Source organism: Hipposideros armiger, unplaced genomic scaffold (genome assembly GCF_001890085.2).
Source record: "Hipposideros armiger isolate ML-2016 unplaced genomic scaffold, ASM189008v1 scaffold_15, whole genome shotgun sequence".
NCBI classification, from domain to species: Eukaryota; Metazoa; Chordata; class Mammalia; order Chiroptera; family Hipposideridae; genus Hipposideros; species Hipposideros armiger.
The window spans coordinates 975,753-999,752 of NW_017731365.1; the positions used below are offsets into that span (position 1 = coordinate 975,753).

Below are 24,000 nucleotides of genomic sequence, written 5' to 3' on the forward strand. Positions count from 1 at the left end.
ATTTGAAATGTCAAGGTTTATTTGTAGAAAAAGCAGTGTCTAAATCTATTCTTAACAATTAAGAAATTAAATATTGTACAACACTGTATTTTTTTTTAAATGTAGAAATTTAGTATTCTTGAAGTAGTGGAACCCTGACCAGATGAGAGATTTCTTTGAAAATACTTGACTGTAATAGAATTTCTTTTCTGCTTTCTAGTTTAAATAACTTGAAATGATTTATTCCCTTCTCAATCAAATTACAGTTGCTTTAATTTGTTGGTTAGATGCTTTGAAATTAGCTTCACTTAAAATTCCTTACCCCATTATGAATGGAATATGTGATGGATTTAATAATACTCTTTTGGGGTGTTTTATTTCTATTTTAAATTGGAATAGGGAGGTATTTCTGTTCCCCAAAAGTTTCAAAATGAAATATTTTTCAACTCTTTCCTAATTGTATAACAAGAGAACAAGTCATTATAAAGGTAGAGGTAGAAGATTTAATTGTACAAATTATGCCATGCATATTTCAGGTTTCTGTTTCTTGTGGAATACCTGACTTCAGGTCAAGAGACGGTATTTATGCTCGCCTTGCAGTAGACTTCCCAGACCTTCCAGATCCTCAAGCAATGTTTGATATTGAATATTTCAGAAAAGATCCAAGACCATTCTTCAAGTTCGCAAAGGTACTACAAACTCTTCTAGTAAAAAGTATTTGTTCACATCTCAGCTTCTTAAGCTCCATTCACTGTCTAGTAAATTCGGTACTAGTACTGTGGTGTGGAGTAAGATCACTGAAAAAAGTCATTTCACTCGAAATTCCCTTCTTCTCAGAAGGGATTATCATTTACTTTCCTTCATTTTAGGATTGAATTTATTTCCAAAGAAGAGGCTATTTCATATTTTTCAAATTTGCACTTCAGTACTGACCTTTACATTGTCCAGGCTTTTTTAGAGGTTAGTAGACCATATAAAAGTAACATCACTGTTTTTTTAATATTTTTTATGGGTCATAAAGATTATAACATCTGTTTGGTGTGCTTTATATTAGCCAGGTCTTAACACTTGAGATGTACCTGAAAATTTGTGATTAGAGATGGAGAAGATTCTTAGGTTGCATTTTAGTCAAGGGTGCTCTATTTTGCTCTAGAGTCTCCAGAGCTACACAATCCAGTTCAGAAGCCACTAGCCACATGGGTCTCTGTTGAGTACTTACGTGTAGTGAGATATGATGTAAGTGTGGAAGACGTACCAGACTTTGGAACCTAGTATGGCAAAAATAGAAACTATATCATTAATTTTCTTTATTATATATTAATAAATATTTATATATAGAAATAATGATACTTTTGATACTGGTTTGTAAATTATGAAAATTTCATACTTTTAATGTGGTTACTAGAAATTTTTAAATTACATACATGGCTCACATTAAATTTCTATTGGTCAGCTCTACTTGAGAGTATAAAGTTTGATATTACATTATACCATGCCCAACAGATTTCAGTCATTAGGAAATTTGTTTTTCCCCCATATTTAGTCTTACGGAAAGAAATTGTAAAATTGTTATTGCTAAACTTGTATATATTTGAAAGGGTCTTTTGTATTAATGACTATTTTTAGTGAATCTAGAAATTAAATGAACCTGAATTTTTAAAGGGTCACCACCTCAGCTACTTTCAAACGATTTGATCTATTTATATAACTATAGGAAAATCTCTGCTAATTCAGAATAAATGGTGTTTAAATTGGTTGAGTATCCTAAAAGAAATACTTGGTTTCATCCAAGCGTGGTTATAAGTAGGAATTAGAGTAAATTGGGAAAATTACATTAAAATTTCTTGGATATGATTTAATTGCTAAAACTGAAAAATAAATTTCAGAAATTTCTAAGCTACTAAGAAAATTTTTAATCTTTCCAACCATTGACTTTAAACTTGTAAAAGTTTTGAACTTTTTATTTTAAGTTGCAGCAATAGTAATAGAATAATCACCTGGTTCACACCGAATCAAATCAATAGTGTAGTTTTTTCGCTTTTCTTTTTATTAATTATAAGATTATGAATTAGTGAAGATTTACTCTTTTAACATACTGGTGCTAGTGTTATTAACGCGTGATTTTGCAGACCAATGAAATATCACTCAGTTATGTTTCTTGAATTGTACCTGTGATACTGGCATTATAATAGCTGTAGTAGCAGAGGGCCAACAAGTAACTAGAAATTAGTTTGATCTTATGTCTGATTATGAAAGCTTGACTCACTAGTCCATTTATATAATGCTCCTAAAACTTGCTGCAAATTCTGTGTTCTGAGATAAAGAAAACATGTTGCCCAAACTAACTTTTCAGTTTTTTTCCCATCACTTAAGTAAGTATGTAGTAAATTGCTTAGTAAAGTAAGTAACCTGACACTTGGAAAAATGTGGTAACTGAGAATAGAAATAGCAAGATGAGAAAGATTGTAACCTAAGTTATCTAATATACAAACTGGTATTCATTTGAAGCTTAAACTAGCTTTGACATGTAAGAACCTGCAGAAACAATTCAGAATTACTCTGATAAAGACAAATTACAAGAACTTTAAAAAGTGCACTATTTTAATAGAAATCGAGACAGTGCATAAAAGAAAAGAAAATATGAGAATTACAGTAAAAATGGCATACTGTTAATGTGTTAGTGTTCTTAACCACTGTGTGTATAGATTATATACCATCTGTGAGAAGAAAAGTTTGGAGGGGTGGCATTTTTCATTTGTCTATAAAAGTTTTAAGAATTGATGTGTATTTTTATTGTTAGTTAATAGAATGAAAGCAAATTAAGGTCAATCATTTATAAAGTGCAGCCTTTTCCGGTCTTGTTTATATAAACTTAATTTTGCTTCCTTGATTTTCTGAGTTTTCATTTAAATTATAAGAGCTAAATAATTAACCTTTATAACTGGTACTCATATAGAGCTGTTGCACTTTCTCACGTTAGGAACTATCTAAAAGAAAGCTTGCTAGTTGCTGAAGTAGCACTTAAAATTAACAGTAATAGGTAGAAGAGACTGAGTTAATACTGGGTCTAAAAATAAATAATTGGGAAAAAGGTTAAGGAGAAATGAGGACAAAGAACAAAGGATAGTGTACAAAAATGGGGAGGGTATGTAAATATTGTTATATTGTACTAGATTCACAAAATATTACATGATTAAAATACCTAAAATTTTCTAGTTGCTGTACTACGCAGAAAGTTCATTAAGATGGCTTGTGAATTTGGCTAGTTATGAGAGAAAATGAATATAATATAAAGTTGCTTTGGTGAAATTTAGACAAATTTTGGAAAGAAAGAATTTCCTTAATGTTATCAAGCAACTGATTTTATATAATTATTGAGAAGAAACTTAGATTTCATTCAGACTGGAATTTGAAGTAATGGAGAGTGTGTTAAAGAGGTCACTGGTCCATTAGAGCAGTTTCTCAACCTGTTGACATTTTGGGGTGGATAATTTTTGCTGCGAGCTGTCCTTTACATTGTAGGGTATTTAGCAGCATCCCTTTTTCCACTCAATGCCATTAACAACCCACCCCCCAGTCTTGACAGTCAAAAATGTCTCCAGACATTGCCAAATGTCCCCTGAAAAATTGCTCCCGGTTTGAGCACCATTGTAATACAGTATGCCTAGCTGTGTTACCACTTTGAATTTTTTTACACAAGAACAATAAAGGCCAACATTAAAGCTATATAGCCATGTCCTGAACCATTATCCTTTTGCATAATAAGGGCTTAAATTGATAATGAGTTGTAGTTATGGTTCTCAGGAGTCTACAATAATTGATGCTGATAAAAATGAATGGGTGTATTAGGAGTCAGTAAAGGTGAAACTGAGAATGTATAAAATAACTTTTTCTAGAAAAAGAGCTGTACCAAAGAGTGAATTAGCTATCCCATATTGAAGTCACTGAATGTTTTTTCCCCCTAAAGTGATTAAAACAAGAAAAAATAGAGGGGGAAATATGAACTGGATTTTTATGAACTTAATTCTAAAAATTTATATTTATTCAGTAAATTATCACTTTATTGATAATATGCAAACATACCAGATTATGTATTACAAAGTTAAGGAATCTTAAAACCAGCTTATTACCTAAAAATCAAAAAATGCAAGCCAAAAAAGAAAAAATAGCCAGTCCCTGAAGACAATATTTTAATACCTATGTGCAAGTGGATTATAGATGTATAAATGTAAGTATACATGGATATATATTTTTTATTATAAAAATAGGCTCTTTTACCTACTGATTTGCATTTATAGTGTTTCTACTTTTTTCTGTCAGATACTTGAATACTTTATAATCATCATAATGTTCATTAAGTGGTGTACTGTAATTAATCCTGTAAGTGTACATTTTCCCTACTTTGTATTACAAATAGTGTTGCATGATTGTCCTATTTGTTGTGTTCCAATGTTCTTAGGATAAATTCTTGAAAGGGAGATGCTAAAGTTCTGATATATTTTGCTGTATTGCTACCTAGAAAGGTTAAATATTATAAAATACACTCCTGTCAGAAGTGTAAGAGAAGGCTGATTTAGCATGTCCCTGCCCCCCCAATACATTATTATTATTTAAATCTGTGTGTGTGTGTGTGTGTGTGTGTGTGTGTGTGTGTGTGTGTGTGTGGTGGCACAGTCTAAAAAGAAATTAATACAGTACAAAATATAAATGTTAGTTGGCTCTCCCTTCAGTCTTACCTCCCTCTGATTTCTTTCCTCAAAGGTTACCATGGTAGAATGTTTTCTTGGGTATTGTTCTAGGAAAAAAGAGAGTAAACTTATGTGTGTGTAAGAGAGGTATTGTAAGTTTCTCATAATGCTTTAAAAATGATTACCAACAGAATCATACACCCTGTCTCTGCCTTGCTTCCCCCCCCCCACTTAATATATTCTTGGAAAGTTTCATAGTGACACTTAACATATTTTTAAGAAAATGTTGTATAGTATTATTTTATAGTTGTATCAATATATTTAATCTATTAATGGATATTTAAAGTGTTTAAGGCAGTTACAATTGTCAGTTCAGTAGATAAAAAATTAGCATGTTCTCTCATCATATTAGTGTTCTGTTTTTTATTGTGGATGACTGCTTTTTACTACTGGCCATGTGTATATCTTTGAATCACCTGATTGTTCTTAGCAATTTTTTTCCATTGCGATGTTTTTCTTATACTGATTGGAGGGAACATGATGTATTCTTGAGTGTTTTTATGTTAGAGGGTGATTGGAATTCCAACTTCCAGTAATCCCATGAAGATGTGCAAAATGAAGTGTATTTACTAGACTAATCTTCTTAGACTAGTTAGCAATACCTAACAGAATGGTGCTTAGCCTAAAAGAAAAATATGAAACTTGAGGTTGAGGTATCAAAAACTGAAAAGGCAGTATTGCACAGTGGTTAAGAGCCACACTTTGGTATCAGAACTGGGTTTGAATGATAGCTCTGCTACTTATTGGGTCCTGTGACTTGGCAGATTATTTATGTGCTTTGGGTTTTTCTTCGGCAAAATGGGGTCAGCAGATCTTTTCTTAATAGGGCCAGGTAGTAAATGTGACCTGCTTTGTGGACAACACAGGAGTTCTTGTTTGTTATATGTTGTTTTCCTGTACAACCCTTCAAAATGTAAATAACCAGCCCTCAGTCTAGTCTATAGCATTATAATAAATGCTATGCCTGTTATGCCTGGTACATACAAAAACTTCATTAAGTGGTAATTAGTAGCTTGACTGATTGAAACTCTCATGTTGAGTACAGGGGTTGTCAGCCTCAGTCCAAATGTAGCCCACTGCCTGTTTTTGTACAGAATGTGAGCTAAGAATTTTTATTTTATTTTATTTTATTATTTTTTTTTTTAAAGATTTTTTTTTATTGGGAAATTGGGGGGATGGGAACAGTGCTGGGGAATTGGGGAAAGGGGAACAGACAAGTTGCTGTCGTTTTGTTCTTCAGTCTAGTTGTGGAGGACGTTGCTTCACTGGCCCAAGTTGGCACCATCATTGCGCTCTTCTCTGGCGAGGCAGATCAGTCGCCGGCTTCTGGACGGCCGCTCACTGCGGCTGCTGGCCGCTCACGCTGGCTGCTGGCCACACACGGTAGCCCATGGCAATCCACTGCCACAGGGACTGCAGCCCACGCCGTCGCCGGCGACTCATGGCAGCCCAGCTCCAGGTTGAGCTGTTGTTCAGCATCTTAGCTGTGGAGGGCAGTGTCACTGGCCCTCATATGTGGGATCCGAACCGGGGCCCTCTGGCATCCCAAGCGAGTTCTTAACCATCGCGCCACTTGGCCGGCCCTGAGCTAAGAATTTTTAAATGGATGGGGGAAAAAAATCAAAACAATATTTCATGGCATATGAACATTATATGAAAATTCTAATGTCAGTGACCATAAAGAACACAGCCATGCTCATTTGTTTGCATATCGTCTGTGGCTGCTTTTGCCCTACAATGGAAGATTGAGTGGTTGCAATAGACACCATATGGACAAAGACTGTATGGCCTGCAGAGCCTTAAATACTTACTATCTGATGTGCCTGTGTGGAAAAAGTTTGCTGAACCTTGAGTTCTTCAGGGAACCAGACTTGAAAAAAAAAAAAAAAAGGCAGTTGAATTTCTTCATCATGTGACTAACTTTAATTTGTAAGTATTGATTAGGTAAGATATAATAGTCTATTCAAGAGGGGTTTTGTGAAATGAATGAAACAAGATGGGATTGTGAGAATTTTCCTGACCAGGATTTGATCGGTTTTACTTTTTGGCAGCCTAGAGATTTTAGGTTCTATTGGGTTGTTGGAAAACTCATGATGCATTTTTGCAACAAAAAAAACCATAGAAAAAATGTCATGACTTTTCCGACAACCAAATAGTTTCTTACCAACTCTATATTAGCAAATAGTAGCATCTCAAACTTTGATGAGTCTCTTTTGAGGGGTTGCAGTTAACACCCTTGCCTTTGACTGGGGTCTCATTCATATTGCTAGATATTTTGAGAAGAAATTTCCAAGCAGAGAGCATCTCTGGAGGAAAGCCATTATTTCTGCTTGAAAACTGAGTATGGCAGGAAGTTCTAAGCTTTAGTTTTGACCACGTTTGTTGGATTGTTTGCATATTTCTGGACACAACCATGTAGAAGCAATGGTTCTTTTTTTTTTAAGTGTTTTGAGCCTTTGGTACCAGCTTTGCTTATACTCTAGTCTGTGAGGATCCCATGATAATAACAGAATGGCCCAGTCCACATTGTTGGTTCCTTAATAGGACTTTAGGATGTTCAGATTTGGGATGGCCTGTCTTGATTAGAACAGGGCTAGATGGAAGAATTAAAACGTACTTTAGCTGAAATTTGTATCCCTAGGTGGTTGGTTTTTAGCAACTTTTCAAGTTAAGGACCTGCCTTAGGAGTAGTTTCTATTAAAACAGTCCTTCTAGAGTAGTTTTTTATCATTATTTCAGATTATATCCCTTAGTTTGAACACAGTATTTAAATTTAATGGTTCAGACATAGTCCACTGCATATTCCAAAGAAAATAGACAAAGTTAAGATTCAAATCACTTAGGTTCTAACATATAAAATTTAGGTTTATAAAATAAAATTGCTTCATAGATAATCGCGAACTACAAGAATTGATTCATAACTTGAAAGGCTAGTTTAACTATACCCTGGACATGAAGGGAAACTGGAGTGTAGAGCTGAATTTAGTGTCCATATTTTTTTGTGCTACCCCCCACCCCCCGTCTCTTTAAAAGAGGGGATGGGGGATACGGCACACAGTAATTCATTTCGGGAGTGTGGAGTCTTGGTACTCTTGCTCCCCACGAGTCATGCTGTTATCACTTTTCTTTCTATTTTAGATCCTATTTCATCTTTTGCCTAGCATACTCTAATATTTGTTAAAACACTGTAACAGTTATTTCCAAAGGGACTTTAATAAAATACTATGATATTTAATCCTTTAAATGTAACTAGAACAAAGCATCTTGGGGCTAAAACAGTGGTTACTGTAGCACAACCCAATGGTCTAGAACATAATGTGGCTTTCAGTTTTCCTTTGAATAAACATTAGCTTTACTAAGCTCTTCGTTTGCTACTTCTTTCTATATATACATTATCTGTTTCTTAAATTACAAAGTGTCCAAGAAATTCATGATAAAAATTTGAATGTGAGGCAAAATTTTTGGATTTTTGTATAACACATTTTCAGCAGCATATGGATATATAATACACGTATGTGACACTTAAAATGAGATTTGCTTATTATTTTTACCTAAAAGGTATCCCTGTAGATAGTTTTTAAATTTGAAATATTAAATAGGTTAAAAGTAAAGTCATCTATAATCTTATTAAACTTTTTGTATATCAGAAATGAAAGTTTCCCCACCTGTTTATAGCTTGTTTGTATCCTTCCTGATGTGACGTTTATATGAGCATAACTATATACATGTGCATATAATTTCCATTTTTGCTTAATAATGAAACAACAAAAGTAAGACTATACACACTGGTGACTTAACTGGCTTTTTTCATGTATGTCATAGACCATCTTCCAGGTCAGTGCATTTAGATCTCCTTCATTCATTTTAATGGCTGCATACTCCACTATTAGGATGGTACCATATATCTACAACCGGTCCCCTATTGACGGACATACGGTTGTGTCTAGTTCTTTTGTTAGCATTGTAATAGGTTAGAGGCTATAATGAATGGTAAGGAAGTAGGTAATACTACTACTTGAAAGAAAAAAGTAGAGAAGAAACTTCCTTTGCCATAGTCACTTACTAAATGAAATTTAATAAAAACACTGTCAAAAGTTGAGAGGACCAAAATTGATACTCTTTCTCTGATCTTTTTGCCATGTGTATATCTGAATTCTTTGTTTTTAAAGAAGAAACAGCATTGAAGCATTATTTGGGGGGAAAAACACACACACAAAATCCAGCAACTCAGCATTCATGAGCAGCTCTATACTATACCAGTATGTGCCTGTGCAGTGGAAGGAAAACAATTTTGGTAAGGAATTAAAACTTTAGCTTTAAACTTCCAACAGGTTGATATTTATAACGAATGATGAATCAAAATTTCTTAATATTATGTTGACAGTGCTTTTTTATAGTTTTTAAAAGAAGTCACCATACCTTTGATATCTTTAATTTCAGTTTAAACTTTTCCCTTTTTCCTTTAAAAAAAAATCTGAATTTGCAGCCAACAAAAATTAGATATATTCTAAGGTGTATTACTTCTGACATTTATTAAAATATTAACATTTATTAGAGATGTTTATGGGTCGACTATCTTTTTCTTCAAGGGGCCAAGTTCACTAATTGCTGAGTTTTATACATATTACTGCAACAATCCTTTTGTCAGGTGTGTGTTGCATCCATCTAGATGCTTTGAGATGCTCATGTATTTTTAAAAATTATACATGGAGATTATCATTGGTAGTTTTTTTGTTAAACATAACATGACATCTGTTATACTTATTTCTGCTTTTTGCATTGTATAGGAAATATATCCTGGACAATTCCAACCATCTCTCTGTCACAAATTCATAGCCTTGTCAGATAAGGAAGGAAAACTACTTCGCAACTATACTCAGAACATAGATACACTGGAGCAGGTTGCAGGAATCCAAAGGATAATTCAATGTCATGGTCAGTAAACTTCAGAATTACTTTCTGTTATTTAAATAGTTTGTTTTCTACAAAGAATTAGGATTAGAAAGTGGGCTGCTCTTTAGGAATGGAGATTAAGCTTTATTATTTAATCATGTTACCTGATCAATTGTAGATAAAATAAAATTAGAATACATAAAAATAAAATCAGAAGATGTTTAATTGTACAAACTTCAAAAATTAATGTGCTTTTGGATTTCAAAAGACACAGCAGTTGCATTCCGTTAAATTCTAAATATCTATGTATGAAAAATATGACATCTTTAGAATATGAAACCAAAGGAACTGGGTGGTTCAGATGTACAGGATTCTGAAATTTAGACTTTCAATCTAAAATAAGTATGAACAGACCATTTTCTTAATGTATCTAAACTGTTTTTAAAACATGGTTACTAATTAAGCTAAGGCAATACAATTGTAACCTTCCAACTCTGTAGAATTTTAGTGCTAGAGGAGTTGGTTTATTTTATTGGAAAGAATGGATCAAGCATTGTATCAACATCTCAGCAACTGAAGATTGAATTCTGTTTATTATATAATTATTTTAATTCTTCATCCCCTACACTGTCCCGTGGAATCTCTTAAAACTTTTTAACTCTCTTAACTTTTCTGATGTCAAACTTTCTATTAGAACCTTTGTGGTATGTTTCATAAATGGAAACATTTCTTTAATGAAACATGTATATGTTGGTTGTTTTTAGGTTCCTTTGCAACAGCATCTTGCCTGATTTGTAAATACAAAGTTGACTGTGAAGCTGTACGAGGAGATATTTTTAATCAGGTAATCTATCACCCATATTTTAGGAACTGTGCATGTCTCTGATCTGTTTCTTCTTTTGCCTTCAAATCCTTTCTTTTTTTTCTAGAAAGCACTTATGTGGTACAGAAAAATCTAGGGAAGAGAGTGTTATCTTTGGGCATTCTGGTGAAATACACAAGAACCTTTAATATCTTAAGGTGAAAACATTGCTCCATAATGCCTCTAAAGTGATGAAATTGGCTCCTTAATATCTAAGATTAAAATAAAAACCCAGATCATAAGTAAAGTGTTGCTATATTAGTTTTTCTTCTTACTCTCCTTTTTAAGTGTCTGTCAGACTCAGAATCTTAAATTAGGGTGGTAATTATTTAAAACATTTAAAAAACTACTGTAAAAGGTATGCATATATGTATGCTCACTGCCAAAAAACTACAGGAAGATATGGCAGAGAATAAAAATCATCCAGAAATAAATTCTATGCACCCACCTGCATAATCAAATATGAAAACGAGGATAGCATATTAAATGGAATCATTGTATCTTACAAACTTATTTTTTTAAAGGATTAAGTTGTGTCTGTGTGTGTGTGTGTGTGTGTGTACACATGGGTGTACATGTACACACATGCTGGGGTTTTTTTAACATACAATGCATTCTTGAATATCAAATGTACGTCTATACAGATTTATAATAGCACAGATAATAGCGACATTGTATTTCATTGTATGTTATGTTAAACAAAAGGTTAATGACAATTGACATTGATGTTTAAGTTATGTCTAGTTTTTCCTATTTATCCACAGCTTTGATGGTCTTGTTTTTTGGGGGTTTTTTGTTTGTTTGTTTGTTTTTATGATTTTGAAATGCATTCTTAGGAAGTGTGGAAATGTTGATTATTTCTAACTTGGGTTTTCCCTTCTTTTCCCACCTCAACCAAAATCTGAAATATCCAGGTGGTTCCTCGATGTCCTAGGTGCCCAGCTGATGAGCCACTTGCTATTATGAAACCAGAGATTGTCTTTTTTGGTGAAAATTTACCAGAACAGTTTCATAGAGCCATGAAGTATGACAAAGATGAAGTTGATCTCCTCATTGTTATTGGGTCTTCCCTGAAAGTAAGACCAGTAGCACTAATTCCAAGTAAGTTGGTGATGATTTTTAGAGAATATTTCTGTATATATATTGACATGGATTGTGGGTCTGTGCGGTAGATCCCAGTGATATTTCTGTTTCTGGATAGAGTGGTGAAGAGCCAAACTATATTTAAGGTGACGTTCTTGTTCATGAAGATGGGTTAATCTGACATTTTGGTTGGCGGGAGAGTGTTGTCAAAACAGAAGTAATGTCAGATTCTAATGTATATTAAAAATTAAGACAAAGGGAAACAGTTCAACTTTAAGTTAAAATGTGTAGCTTTACATAAGTATAATGTATTATGTAAAATAGAATTTGGGGGCTCAGAATGATCGGCTTGTTTTTGTAAGAATAACAATCATGCCTTGTCATAATTATTATATGTGGATCTACTTTATCCACAAAGGTGTTTGTGTATAAAAATGCTCAAATACAGTTTAAGTCCCTATTATTCTCAGGAACATTTCTTTAACATGTGCTTTCATACTACCTTTTTTCTCTCTCTAGTGAGGAAGCTGGGGAGATGAGGAAGATGAAGGGACTAGCTCAGTAGCATCAGGTGTGCCCTAAAAAAATGAGGGAAGGAGAAGAGAAGAGACTATCAAACCCTTAATCAGAATTAAATTAGACACCATCAATCTAATAAGCAGCCAGAGTAAAGAGTTGGAAGAAACAAGGAATTACCAATTCTGCATCGTTTTCCTACTCCCAGGTGTAGTGGCTTTTAGTAGTTTAACTCATCAGTCTTCCCTAAATAGCTGTGAAATTCTATTAAAGTAGAATATAGGACAATATATAATTAAAAAATGAAAATTTAATGTACAAGATCCTTCGAGTTTTTGAGTTATTTTTCTCTTTAAAGGTAAGGCAGAGAAATTCTTAAAGCTTTCCGTGGGGTAGTATAATAGTGTGTTGGTGATAAAGGTACACTTAAAAAAATTAAGACAGGTATATAATAGTGGTATATAATAGTGGAGAATAGCCTTGTGTGAATTTTCACTATTAAAATTTATTTTTCAATTATAGTTGACATACATTATATTAATTTCAGGTGTACAACATAGTGATTAGACACTTACATACCTTATGAAGCGATCATCTCGATAAGTCCTAGTACCCCTCTAGTACCATACATAGTTATTACAATATTATTGACTGTATTCCTTATGCTGTACTATACGTCCCCATGACTGTTTTGTAACTGCCAACTTGTACTTTTTTTCTTGAATTACAGTTGACAAATTCAATATTATATTAGTTTTAGGTGTATAGTATAGTGGTTAAACATTTATATAATTTATGAAGTGATCCCCCCAATTAGTCTAGTACTCACCTGACACTATACAGTTATTTCATTATTGACTATTTCCTATGCCATACTTTACACTTCCTTGACTATTTTGTAACTGCCAATTTATACTTAATCCCTTTCTCCCCTTTTTACCCATCCTCCATCTGGTGATTATCAATTTGTTCTCTATTATCTATGAGCTTGTTTATTTTATTCTTTAGATTCCACTTATACCATATTTTGCCTTGTATACTGCACACCCACGTTTTTGGTCCAAACTTTCAGGGAAAAAATATTTTAATTTTTTAATTGGAAGTTTTACTTGTTTACATTTAGGTACTTGTTTTTTGTATTGTAAAGGAATTTTAGCATTTATTTTTTAACATGGTACAAGAAATTTTATGTAACAATTTCACTGAGTATAACACCTTCTAGGTCCATTCATGTTGTCGCAAATGGCAAAATTTCATTCCTTTTATGTTTGTGTAACATTCCATCATATATGTTTGATATCTTCTTTCTTTACCCATTTATCTATTGAAGGACACTTTAAGTCGTTTTCATATCTCGGCTGTTGTAAATAATGCTGCAGTGCACATAGGGTTGCATATATCTTTTTGAATTAGTGTTTTAGATTTCTTTGGATAAATACCCACAAGTGCAATTACTGCGTCATAAGGCATTTTGAATTTTTTTAGGAACTTCCATACTACTTTCTATAGTGGCTTGGCTGCACCCATTTGCAGTCCCACCAACAGTGCACAAGGGTTCCCTTTTTTCCACATCCTCACCAACAGTTCCAATTGGTTGTTTTGTATTTCCTTTCTTGTGTTTTCTGTCTCCTTGTTGATGTTCTCACTGAATTCATCTGTCCTCCCAATTTCAGGCGACCTCCTAACCAATGTTTTGAATTCTCGGATAAGATTGCTTGTCTCCATTTTTAGTTCTTTTTCTGGAGTTTTGTCCTGTTCTTTTATTTGGGACATGTTCATCTCCTTATTTTGGTTGAGTCTGTGTTTGTTTCTATGTATTAGATACATTTGCTTGGTCTCCTGGTCTTGCCAGATTGGATTTATGTAAAAGGTGTCATGTAGCAGGAGTCGCTTGGTTGGGGAGTGTGGGGGGGTTCTGGTGCTAGCTGATGCCCCCTTGGGTGTGGAGCTGGTAGGGTAGAGCTCTGTTATCTGAAGTCAGCACAGGTGGGGTTGGTCTGGAGCCTCTTGGGAGAGGCTCCTGTGCAGGCCAAGGTCATTTGGGGCTTGTGCTGGGCTTGAGGCCACTTGGCAGGAGCTACAATGCATGCTGAGTCCATCTGCTACTTGTGTGGGGTTTGTGGACCTTTTATTAAGAGTCTGTAGCACAAGCGAAGGAAAGCTGCTCTGGCAGGAGAGACTCTGGCCAGCCATGTGAGTTGCGGGAGGCTGTATCTCCGAATCACTAGGATGGGGTGAACATTGTTAGCCAAATTAATCGAGTACACAGATTTGGTGCCCACCTGCACCAGGCAGGCTGGCTGGGAGGTGAGTTCTACAAAGGAACAATGGAGCCTGCCAGTACTTCCCTCCCTGGAAAGAGCTGCCCCAATCCGTCATCCTAGCCCTTCCTCCTCATATGTCCTTGGTGGTTTTCAAGCTGCTGTCCCTGCTGGAGCTTAGAGTAAGTTTGTGCATGAGCCTTTTAGAACAGCACCTCCACCTTTTGCAGCACTTTGTCTCTTGGACACAATTCCTGCCGGTTTTTACAGCCAAATGTTATGGGGATTTCTTTTCCTGGCATACACGTAGGTAGGTGCTCTTGGCTGCAGAAGCTGATGTGGGCTGGGAACCCCTCGTTCCTCAGGTGGGACCTCCACAGCAATGGATTCCTCCAGTTTCTTAATCACCACATTGGATGTGAACCTGCCTGGTCAGCATCTTCACCGTCTTAACAGTCTCGACGTGGCTACTTCTTTTATATCCTTAGTCATAGGAGCTCTGTTTAGCTAGTCTTCAGGTGGTTCTTAGTGAGTGTTCTATAATTTAGTTGTAATTTTGATGTTATCGTGAGAATAGGTGAGCTCTTCTGTACTCTGCCATCTTGACCAGGTCCTCACACTCTGTACTGGGAGCTATTATATTTCAGTAAAATAAGTGTCACTTACCATGTGCCAAGAATTCTTCTATGCGCTTAACATATATTAACTCATTTAATCCTCACCACAACCTTGTGGAAAAGTATTATTATCCCCATTATACAAGCAAGGAAATTGAGGTATAGAGCGAAAAAGTTGAAGATTGCTCAGAGGAAACCAGGTGACAGGAGAACCTGAAATTTTATGAAAGATGCTTCTTAATTGCTCACCTGTTTACTTGATTGCTTGATGAAATGTTAATAGCTTGGTTAAGTATTAGTGGTGGGTTTCTTTTTTGATATTGGGAGCATGTTAGATTTTTCACGTAGTGTTGTGGCTTTTTTAGTTACCTCCTTCCCTTTTTCTAACTCTTATTTTTCACCCTATTTTTAGGTTCCATACCCCATGAAGTGCCTCAGATATTAATTAATAGGGAACCTTTGCCTCATCTGCATTTTGATGTAGAGCTTCTTGGAGACTGTGATGTCATAATTAATGAATTGTGTCATAGGTTAGGTGGTGAATATGCCAAACTTTGCTGCAACCCTGTAAAGCTTTCAGAAATTACTGAAAAACCTCCACGAACACAAAAAGAGTTGGCTCATTTGTCGGAGTTGCCACCTACACCTCTTAATATTTCAGAAGGCTCAAGTTCACCAGAAAGAACTTCACCCCCAGATTCTTCAGTGATGGTCACATTTTTAGACCAAGCAACAAAGAGTAATGTTGATGATGCAGATGGGTCTGAATCAAGAGATTGTATGGAAGAAAAATCACAGGAAGTACATACTTCTACTAGGAGCACTGAAAGTGTTACTGAACAGTTGGAGAGTCCAGATTTGAAGAACATTAGCTCCAGTACTGGTGAGAAAAATGAAAGGATTTCAGTTGCTGAAACAGTGAGAAAGTGCTGGCCAGCTAGACTAGCAAAGGAGCAGATTAGTAAACGGCTTGATGGTAAGAACCTATTATAATTATTGTTAAAATAATTGCAAGAAATGAGCGATTTTGGGAGGTTAGTTGATAGGGTAACTTTATGCAGGTAAATGTAGTAGTTGATTATGTTTAGAAAAATTGTAAAGTTCAAGTTAGAGAAAGATAAACAATAATATCTTACATAATATGGGGAAGATATAGTGTGTTGAGGTAGGAACTATCATTATGTCTCTGCTACAGGGGCGAAATCTGAGGAACAGAGGTTAAGTACCCCATTCAAGGCAACAACTAGGACTTGGAAGAGCAAAGATTGGATTCCAGGCCTGTCCTTCTCAAAGCCTGCCCTTTTAACTATTATGCTGTTATCTCAGATCTAGAAAACATCTACCCTATTGTACTACATGGGAAGTCTTTACCGATTAGTATTAACATAGGTGAAATCACTCAACTTTTTGGAAATCAGTGTTGAATTCCAAGTAGCATAATAGGTGATAAAAAAAGTACCATATTTGCCGGCGTATAAGACAACTGGGCGTATAAGACGACCCCCTAACATTTCCACTCAAAATACAGAGTTTGTTATATACTCGCCGTATAAGACTACCCCCTCTTCCGCACACCTTCCACACACCAAATAAAAGGTAAAACAATATCAGATTTGATTTGGCCCACTGAAGTGCAAACAAGCGTATTGTATTTCGTGTCACCACATAACCGTTTTGGCGATGTTGAGCCACCATGTCTGCTACATGTTTTTCGAGTTCTGGCCAGTGTGGGGTGCCTCTTCTTAATGCACACTTACCCCTTGGCATACTCTTTAATGCTTTCTCATTTGATTTCCAGTCCCGAACCATCTTTTCTGTTACTCCATATTGTCTTGCAGCAGCACAATTATTATTTTCCTTAGCAAAGTTTATAACTTTCAGTTTAAAATTTGCATCATACTTCTTTCTTTTGGCTGGTGCCATGATAGGGATGATAGGGGTTTGACTGGTCGACATTTTCTATGCTGTACTGTACAATGGTGCAGTATTGTGGTTGGCTGTTGGCTGTATACAAAGCCTGATTTGATTGGTCCCTGCTCCCTGTTTGCCCGCCCTGTCACTATAGCAGTCTGGTCCACCCTTGCATCAGCATCTCCCTGGGACCTCACTAGTGCGCAAGTGCGAGCTCTTCAACATTCTAACAGGCACCATGATAGCGCAAAATTGCGAATCTTCAATGCATATGTAAAGAAATATACGGTAACCCGAATTTACCACACTCGCAAAATCGCACACAGCCGACCATACACCCAGTATGGTATCGCGATTCGCGATTTTGCGCTATCATACTGGGTGTATGGTCGGCTGTGTGCGATTTTGCGAGTGTGGTAAAATTGCATAACAGCCGAGCATACACCCAGCAGCGCTGCTGATGCCTGAACGGTATGTGGAATGAAGTGGGCGGGCATCGGGAGGCCACTATGGCACGGGGCAAGCACTATGGGCAGTCTATCTGAAGTGTACCTGGCGTATAAGACGACCCCCCACTTGGAGGCATATTTTTCAGGGCCAAAAAATCGTCTTATACGCCGGCAAATACGGTATGTAAAAATAGATGTTACTTGGAGGGGATTAGGTTATATAAGGCTTTCTAAAAATCAACTTTGGATTTTGATCTTGAACAATGAGTTAAAAGGAAAGTCTTCAGAGGCAAAATGAGAAAAAGCATAGAAGAATGCTTCATGTTTCCAAATGTGGCAAGAGTCAGACAAAAATAATTGATTTAGTCAGGTAATATAAGTCTACCATATAAAAAGTCTGCCTATGCACTAAGACTTTTGCACTGGGGGTTTTCTTTGAAAATCTCTTTGACAGATGGGTCAAACATACATTTTTTTTGTCCCAATAAACAAATGGTTAAACCTGGAGCCGTCTCTTTGGTGTTATACTTTGGTTTTACTCTAAAAATTTATGCTTTAAAGGTAGAGGTTTTGGATTGAGATCCAAGTTGTCTCAGATCTACTTCGGGCAAAGCTATTTAACCTCTCAGTTTCTTAATCATTAAAATGGAAATAGCACATACTTAATAGCATTATGAGACTTTAAAAAGATAAATGATGACGAGTGTAAAATTGTATGTTAAAACCAAATGACCACTAGACTTCACTCACTCACTTTAGTTTGCCACTATTTATGTTGTGAGGTCAGCACTAAAAAGGAGGAAGTAGGAACATATATGAGGTAAACTGACTTTAAATATTTTTTTAAAGATTTTATTGGGGAATTGGGGGAGGGGAATTGCGTTGGAGAATCAGGGAAGGGGAACAGACAAGTTGCTGTCCTTTTGTTCTTCAATCTAGTTGTGGAGGACATTGCTTCACTGGCCCATGTTGGTATTAGCATTGCGCTCTTCCCAGCTGAGGTATATTGGCCACCAGCCACTGGATGGCAACTCACGGTGGCTCTTGGCAGCTCACGGTAGCTCATGGCAGCCCACTGCAGCAGGGGGTGCAGCCTACGCCATCACCGGCGACTCACAGCAGCCCAGCTCCAGGTCCAGCTGTTGTTCACCATCTTAGCTGTAGAGGGCGCAGCGTCACTGGCCCTCATGTGGGATCCGAACTGGGGCCCTGCTGCTCAGAGCTGGCATCCCAAGCCAGCTCTTAACCAATGCGCCACTCGGCTGGCCGACTTTTTGATGGTTGCCAAGAAGAGGGCAAAAACAGGTATAGGGTACTTGGGCTGAGAAATAGATTATTCAGTTACTTGGGGGAACCAGAGCAGAATAAACCCTTTTTTAGATGCATGGGCCAAAACTATAGATAGGAAAAGTGCAGGACAACCATGTGCTGGGACCCCTTAAAGACTATGAATTGGTGTGAGTCAAAGGAGATGGCCCTATTAAGAAATGCCAGATGGGGTTACCTGTTAGCAGCTACAATACAAGTACTTGTCCCTCCTCTGATCGTGGAAATTAGTACCAGTTGCTTAGAAAACAAGAATACTGTGTGTTCTTTTGAAACAGAAATAAGAGGGGCCTGAGGATCTAGCTTTCTACCACAGACTACACTCAATTGGTGGTGAAGCCATTACATAAGCTGTGCTTTACAGAAGTTAGTCAATTAACATGAATTAGGTATCTAATATATAGACTAGGCTGGATACTCCATCTCATCAAATCTGTTCAAAGGAGTTGGCTATAAATAACCTTTATTGAACACGGTTTTCCACATTTTTCATCATTTACCTCATTTAGTAATTGAGGCACAGAGATAACTGCCCAAAATGCAGAGCTGGTGAGTGGGAGAACTCATATTTGCACCCAGTACTGAGTCTATAGCTTGTTTCTGAAAAACACTAGTAGTAATAGCCTCTAGTAATGATACTCAGGTTAAAAGGCAGAGTTGGAACCTACACTTTCTCCAGACTGTCAGATCAGACTGAGGCTTACAAAAACTAGAAATAACATTTCTTTTTTGCTGTATTTCAGGTAATCAATATCTGTTTTTACCACCAAATCGTTACATTTTCCATGGTGCTGAGGTATATTCAGACTCTGAAGATGACGTCTTATCCTCTAGCTCTTGTGGCAGTAATAGTGATAGTGGAACATGCCAGAGTCCAAGTTTAGAAGAACCCATTGAGGATGAAAGTGAGATTGAAGAATTTTACAATGGTTTGGAAGATGATGCTGATATTAATGAGAGAGCTGGAGGCACTGGATTTGGAGCTGATGGAGGTGATCAAGAGGCAGTTAATGAAGCTATATCTATGAAACAGGAAGCAACAGACATTAACTATCCATCAAACAAATCATAATGTACTAATTGTCCAGGTACAGGAATTGTTCCACCAGCATTAAATAGCATGTCAAAATGAATGTTTACTTGTGAACATGATAGAACAAAGGAAACCAGAAAGGTGTAATATTTATAGACTGGAAAAATATTGTTTATTCATGGGTAATTTTTAACTTCATTATTTCTGTACTTGTACACTCAACACTAACTTTTTTTTTTTTTTAAAGAAAGGTACTAAGTATCTTTAATCTGCTCTTGGTCAAGACTTTCTTTTAAAGGTTCATTTGTATGATACATCTATATGTATATATAATTTTGTTTTTGCCTAGTGAGTTTCAACATTTTAAAGTTTTCAAAAAGCCATTGGAATGTTAAATTAATGTAAAGGGAACAGCTTATCTAGACCAAAGAATGGTATTTTCACATTTTTCTTTGTAACATTGAATGGTTTGAAATCCTCAAATCTCTGTTCTGCTAAAACTTTTGATTCTTTATTAGCATAATTAACCTATTTTTAAACACTGGCATTTCCCAAAACTTGTGGCAGCTAACTTTTTAAAAATCTCATGACATGCAACTTGAGTAGAAGGAAGTCAACAATGTGTGAGAGAGCACTCAGTTGTCTTTGCTTTTTAAAGTAAGACTTGGTGCTAAGAGTTTCAGGAATATTGTATTGTTCAAATGAAGATGGCTTTTGTACTTCCTGTGGACATGTGGTGATGTCTATATTGGCTCATAAAACTAAACTGAAAAACAAATAAATGCTTTGGAAATGTTTCACTTGCTTTAGAAACTGCCTGCCTGGGTCCCCTTCGTTTTGAAAATATTTGCCATTGTTGTTTAAGTACCTATCACTGTGGTAGAGCTTGCAATGGTCCTTTTCCACAAGTATTAAATTGTCAAGATGTGAATATGCAAAAGCCTTTATGAATCTATAATAATGGTACTCTGACTGGGGAGTGTGTAATATTTAGGACTGTTGCTTCTCTTGCCCACAAATGAGGAGAGTGACAGGCCCCTGATTACGGTTCCGAAGTAATTAAGACATTAATTATATATAACTCAGCCAGTAAAGTACATGTCTCCTGTTGGGAGGATTTGGTGTAATAAACACCAAACTGCTAGCCTAGTATTACAGAGATGAACATGATGTAACTTGTAATAGAATAGTTAACGAATGAAATTAGTTCCTATTGTGTCTTTATTTAAAAGCTTAGCCTGCCTTAAAACTAGAGATCAACTTTCTCAACTGCAGAAGCTTCTGGCCTTTTAAAAAAGTTCATACTTTATAAAATTGCACAGTAAACATTTATTTTCCAGACTTTTCCCCAACATTATAAAGTATTCCCAAATTATAAAGTATTACTGTGTTGCTTTGGTATTTATTAAATTTTTAAAAAGGATTTGAAATATAGCTGTTCTTTAAGCATAAAATACCCAGCTACGACCATTACTGCCAGATAAAAAAATTTTACTAAATGGCCATTTCCCTACCTAAAATATGTCTCAATCTGAATTCATTTGGCTACACTAAAGAATGCATTATATTTAGTTTTTCATTTGCATGATGTTTGTGCTATAGATGATATTTTAAATTGAAAAATTTGTTTTAAATTATTTTTACAGTGAAGACTGTTTTCAGCTCTTTTTATATTGTACATAGTCTTTTATGTAATCTACTGGCATATGTTTTGTAGACTGTTTAATGACTGGATATCTTCCTCCAACTTTTGAAATACAAAACCAGTGTTTTATACTTGTACACTGTTTTAAAGTCTATTAAAATTGTCATTTGACTTTTTTCTGTTAACTTACATTGTTTAAGGTATAAAATTTTGAAATCTTATAGAATTTGTATAGCTCTGAGAACTACATTAGATGCTTTCTTCTCATACTACATTTCTTCATTCAATCTATAACAGTCTAACCAGAACTGATAGTACTGGTTATAGCAGCTGGTGCATCACAAGTTTCAAAACTAATATTTCAACCATTCTGAGTCAGGGGCCTTAGACAAAATGTGAGGGGAAAGGCAGTGCCTAAGAAAGAAGGGAATGGTGCAAATGTAGTGAATTTGAGAGCCCATATGCAATAAAAGCCAGTCACCTGGTGCTAGATCTTCCAAGTCTTAATAAAAGGAGTAGATAAAAAAATGACTGCAGACTACACTGGATGTGAACTTTCTGAGGCTAACCTGGAAACCTACTTAGTCCAATCAAGTTCTTGATAGACAACGTACTACTATAAAAGAGGCCAGGAACATGCCTCCTATAAAGTATATGAAATAAGTAAAACCTTGACTGGCAGTTTCCTGCTCTCAAATCTGCCTTCCTCCCCAGTAAACTTTTGAAGTAAATTAAATAAAAAGTACTCTGCCCTGGTATATCCTGTTTGCGCTAGGAAAATCACCTGCAAAATCCGATCCTCAGATGTTATAAAAAGAAGTTGCAGCAACATTATTTCATATATGCACAAAATGGAAAAGTCAGGTAGTTCCTCCTTTTTTAGTTCATACTTTAAAAAGGAGGTATGTAGTCATTTCAAGTAGTTGGCAAGACCTAATTTCATCAAACCATTGTAATCAATACTATTCCCACTCCCCTGGGTTAATGCAGCATGGATTTCATGGATTGTAATACACATCCCCAATTAACGGCACACTATGGCTTAATTAGCATTTTTCTTAGTGGTACATAAAATGGTATACCTTCAAACAATGGTGTTTTATTTTACATCACCTAATGACTTGGTAGTTGATATATTTGAAACAAGTCTCAATTCTTAGACCTATAATCTAGGAGGGGAATGTGGTCAATACACCAAAACCTCCCCCTCAGAAATGAACAGTCTAAGCCTTAACCTCAAACTAGGTTGCTTGCAGAAATATGGAGAAATGGTCTATCTCCCCTCTTTTGAGTGGCTTTCAACGGGAACTATTGAATCAGCTACTAAGCATCCTCTCTTAGAGAAATAGATTTAACTGGAATAGGGGATTCAAAAGCATAGCACGAATTGAGAAAGAAAGGAATAGGGAAGTTCCCTTCTGCACTTAACATGCCATTCCCAAGGGCTGGTCTAAGGGAAGGCCAATTTACAAAAAGCAGACTCTACTCCCAGAAATAGTTCATGAATTAGCGAACACTGGCAAGGGTGGGGAACTATGAAAAGGGTGAATTTTTTAGCAAAGGGGAAAATGACCATGAGTTTGGATGGCTCAAGTGTAAAAGGTTGTGGAGTGGAGAGAGGCTGAAAACAGGAACATCTGCCTTTGCTTTCACAGCATCATGTGCTCTTCAGGGGAAGACTGCCCTATGCAGACTACACTGTGTTAACATAAATGCAGTAAGATCATGGAAGGAAGGCCAAAAATCTGTTAATAGAAATTAACCCTAATGAATGCCCTTATGAATGGACCCTACAAGGCCAGGACTTGTGACTTAGGTCTCAGTTTTAAAACGTGCATTCTGGTTTTATTAAATGCCAATTTAAAGGCATGTCTAGGTTCTGCTTTATCAATAAGTGTGAACAATGGCTATGGTTAAAATTACAAAAGCTACGAACACATGATTGCTCTTAAAAACAACTCAATAATCATGGCCCTTATTTAGTGAACTCAGTATTTGCCCTTCTACTCTAGCCTACGAAGCTCAGGATATTTTTGTTAGTTTTATAAAAGCAAATGGCAATTTGAAAAATCTTCAATGTTTTAATTTTATATCATGAATCTCGTTAATGCTAATATATGTCTGCAGCAACAGAGGGAGAAAAAGAATATCAAACTTACCCAAATTAAGCCTTGTAGTGTTGTGTTCCCAGATAACTAATGCCAGGTCCTTGTTCAAGTAATTAATTGTTCAATGAACTCTACCTCCAAAGTGGCTGCTGTTTTACAGATCAGCTTCACAGCATGCTGCAGTTACTAAAGGAAAAAAAGCATCTGACACATACATATATCTACGTGTTTTTGATGTGAGCAATCACTACCCTCAAGGAATGGATGCACAGGGAAACAGTGTCGTAAGTTACGTGGAAAAACTTTCATAGGGAGAATGCTATTTTGAGGAAAATTACCTTAGGTGAAAATACTGTTTTAGGGCTTCTATCTATAAAAAGACACCTGTCTCACCAGTAGAAGTTTTTAGGTTAAACTACTGAAAAGTACAGGTCCACAATCTCTTCTCCAAAAACTTTGGGCTCATTTGCATTTTGGAATTATGAATGTTAAAGAATTTTTTAAAGCACATGTATTATGTAGCACCCTATGGGGGTCTGAGGCTGCACCTAGATGAAACACAATAAATA

The 24,000-nt window shown here is 35.9% G+C and overlaps 1 protein-coding gene across 1 annotated transcript; it reads left to right on the plus strand.

The window, feature by feature from the left end:
• Positions 1–515: 515 nt before the first annotated feature.
• Positions 516–21,512, plus strand: SIRT1 (sirtuin 1). The gene is made up of 7 exons (XM_019624780.1): positions 516–668; positions 8,897–9,021; positions 9,515–9,662; positions 10,385–10,464; positions 11,397–11,583; positions 15,372–15,935; positions 19,389–21,512. Exons 2-7 carry the CDS (start codon positions 8,989–8,991, stop codon positions 19,715–19,717), a joined length of 1,341 nt encoding a protein of 446 aa, XP_019480325.1. The 5' UTR covers positions 516–668; positions 8,897–8,988; the 3' UTR covers positions 19,718–21,512.
• The last annotated feature ends 2,488 nt before the right edge of the window (positions 21,513–24,000 follow it).

Excerpts from the sequence above, each read along its gene's own strand:
- SIRT1 (XM_019624780.1), top strand. The coding sequence starts at position 8,989 with ATGTGCCTGTGCAGTGGAAGGAAAACAATTTTG. Across the intron at positions 9,022-9,514 it reads GTGGAAGGAAAACAATTTTG|GAAATATATCCTGGACAATT; the intron begins GTAAGGAATTAA and ends TGCATTGTATAG. Across the intron at positions 15,936-19,388 it reads GATTAGTAAACGGCTTGATG|GTAATCAATATCTGTTTTTA; the intron begins GTAAGAACCTAT and ends GCTGTATTTCAG.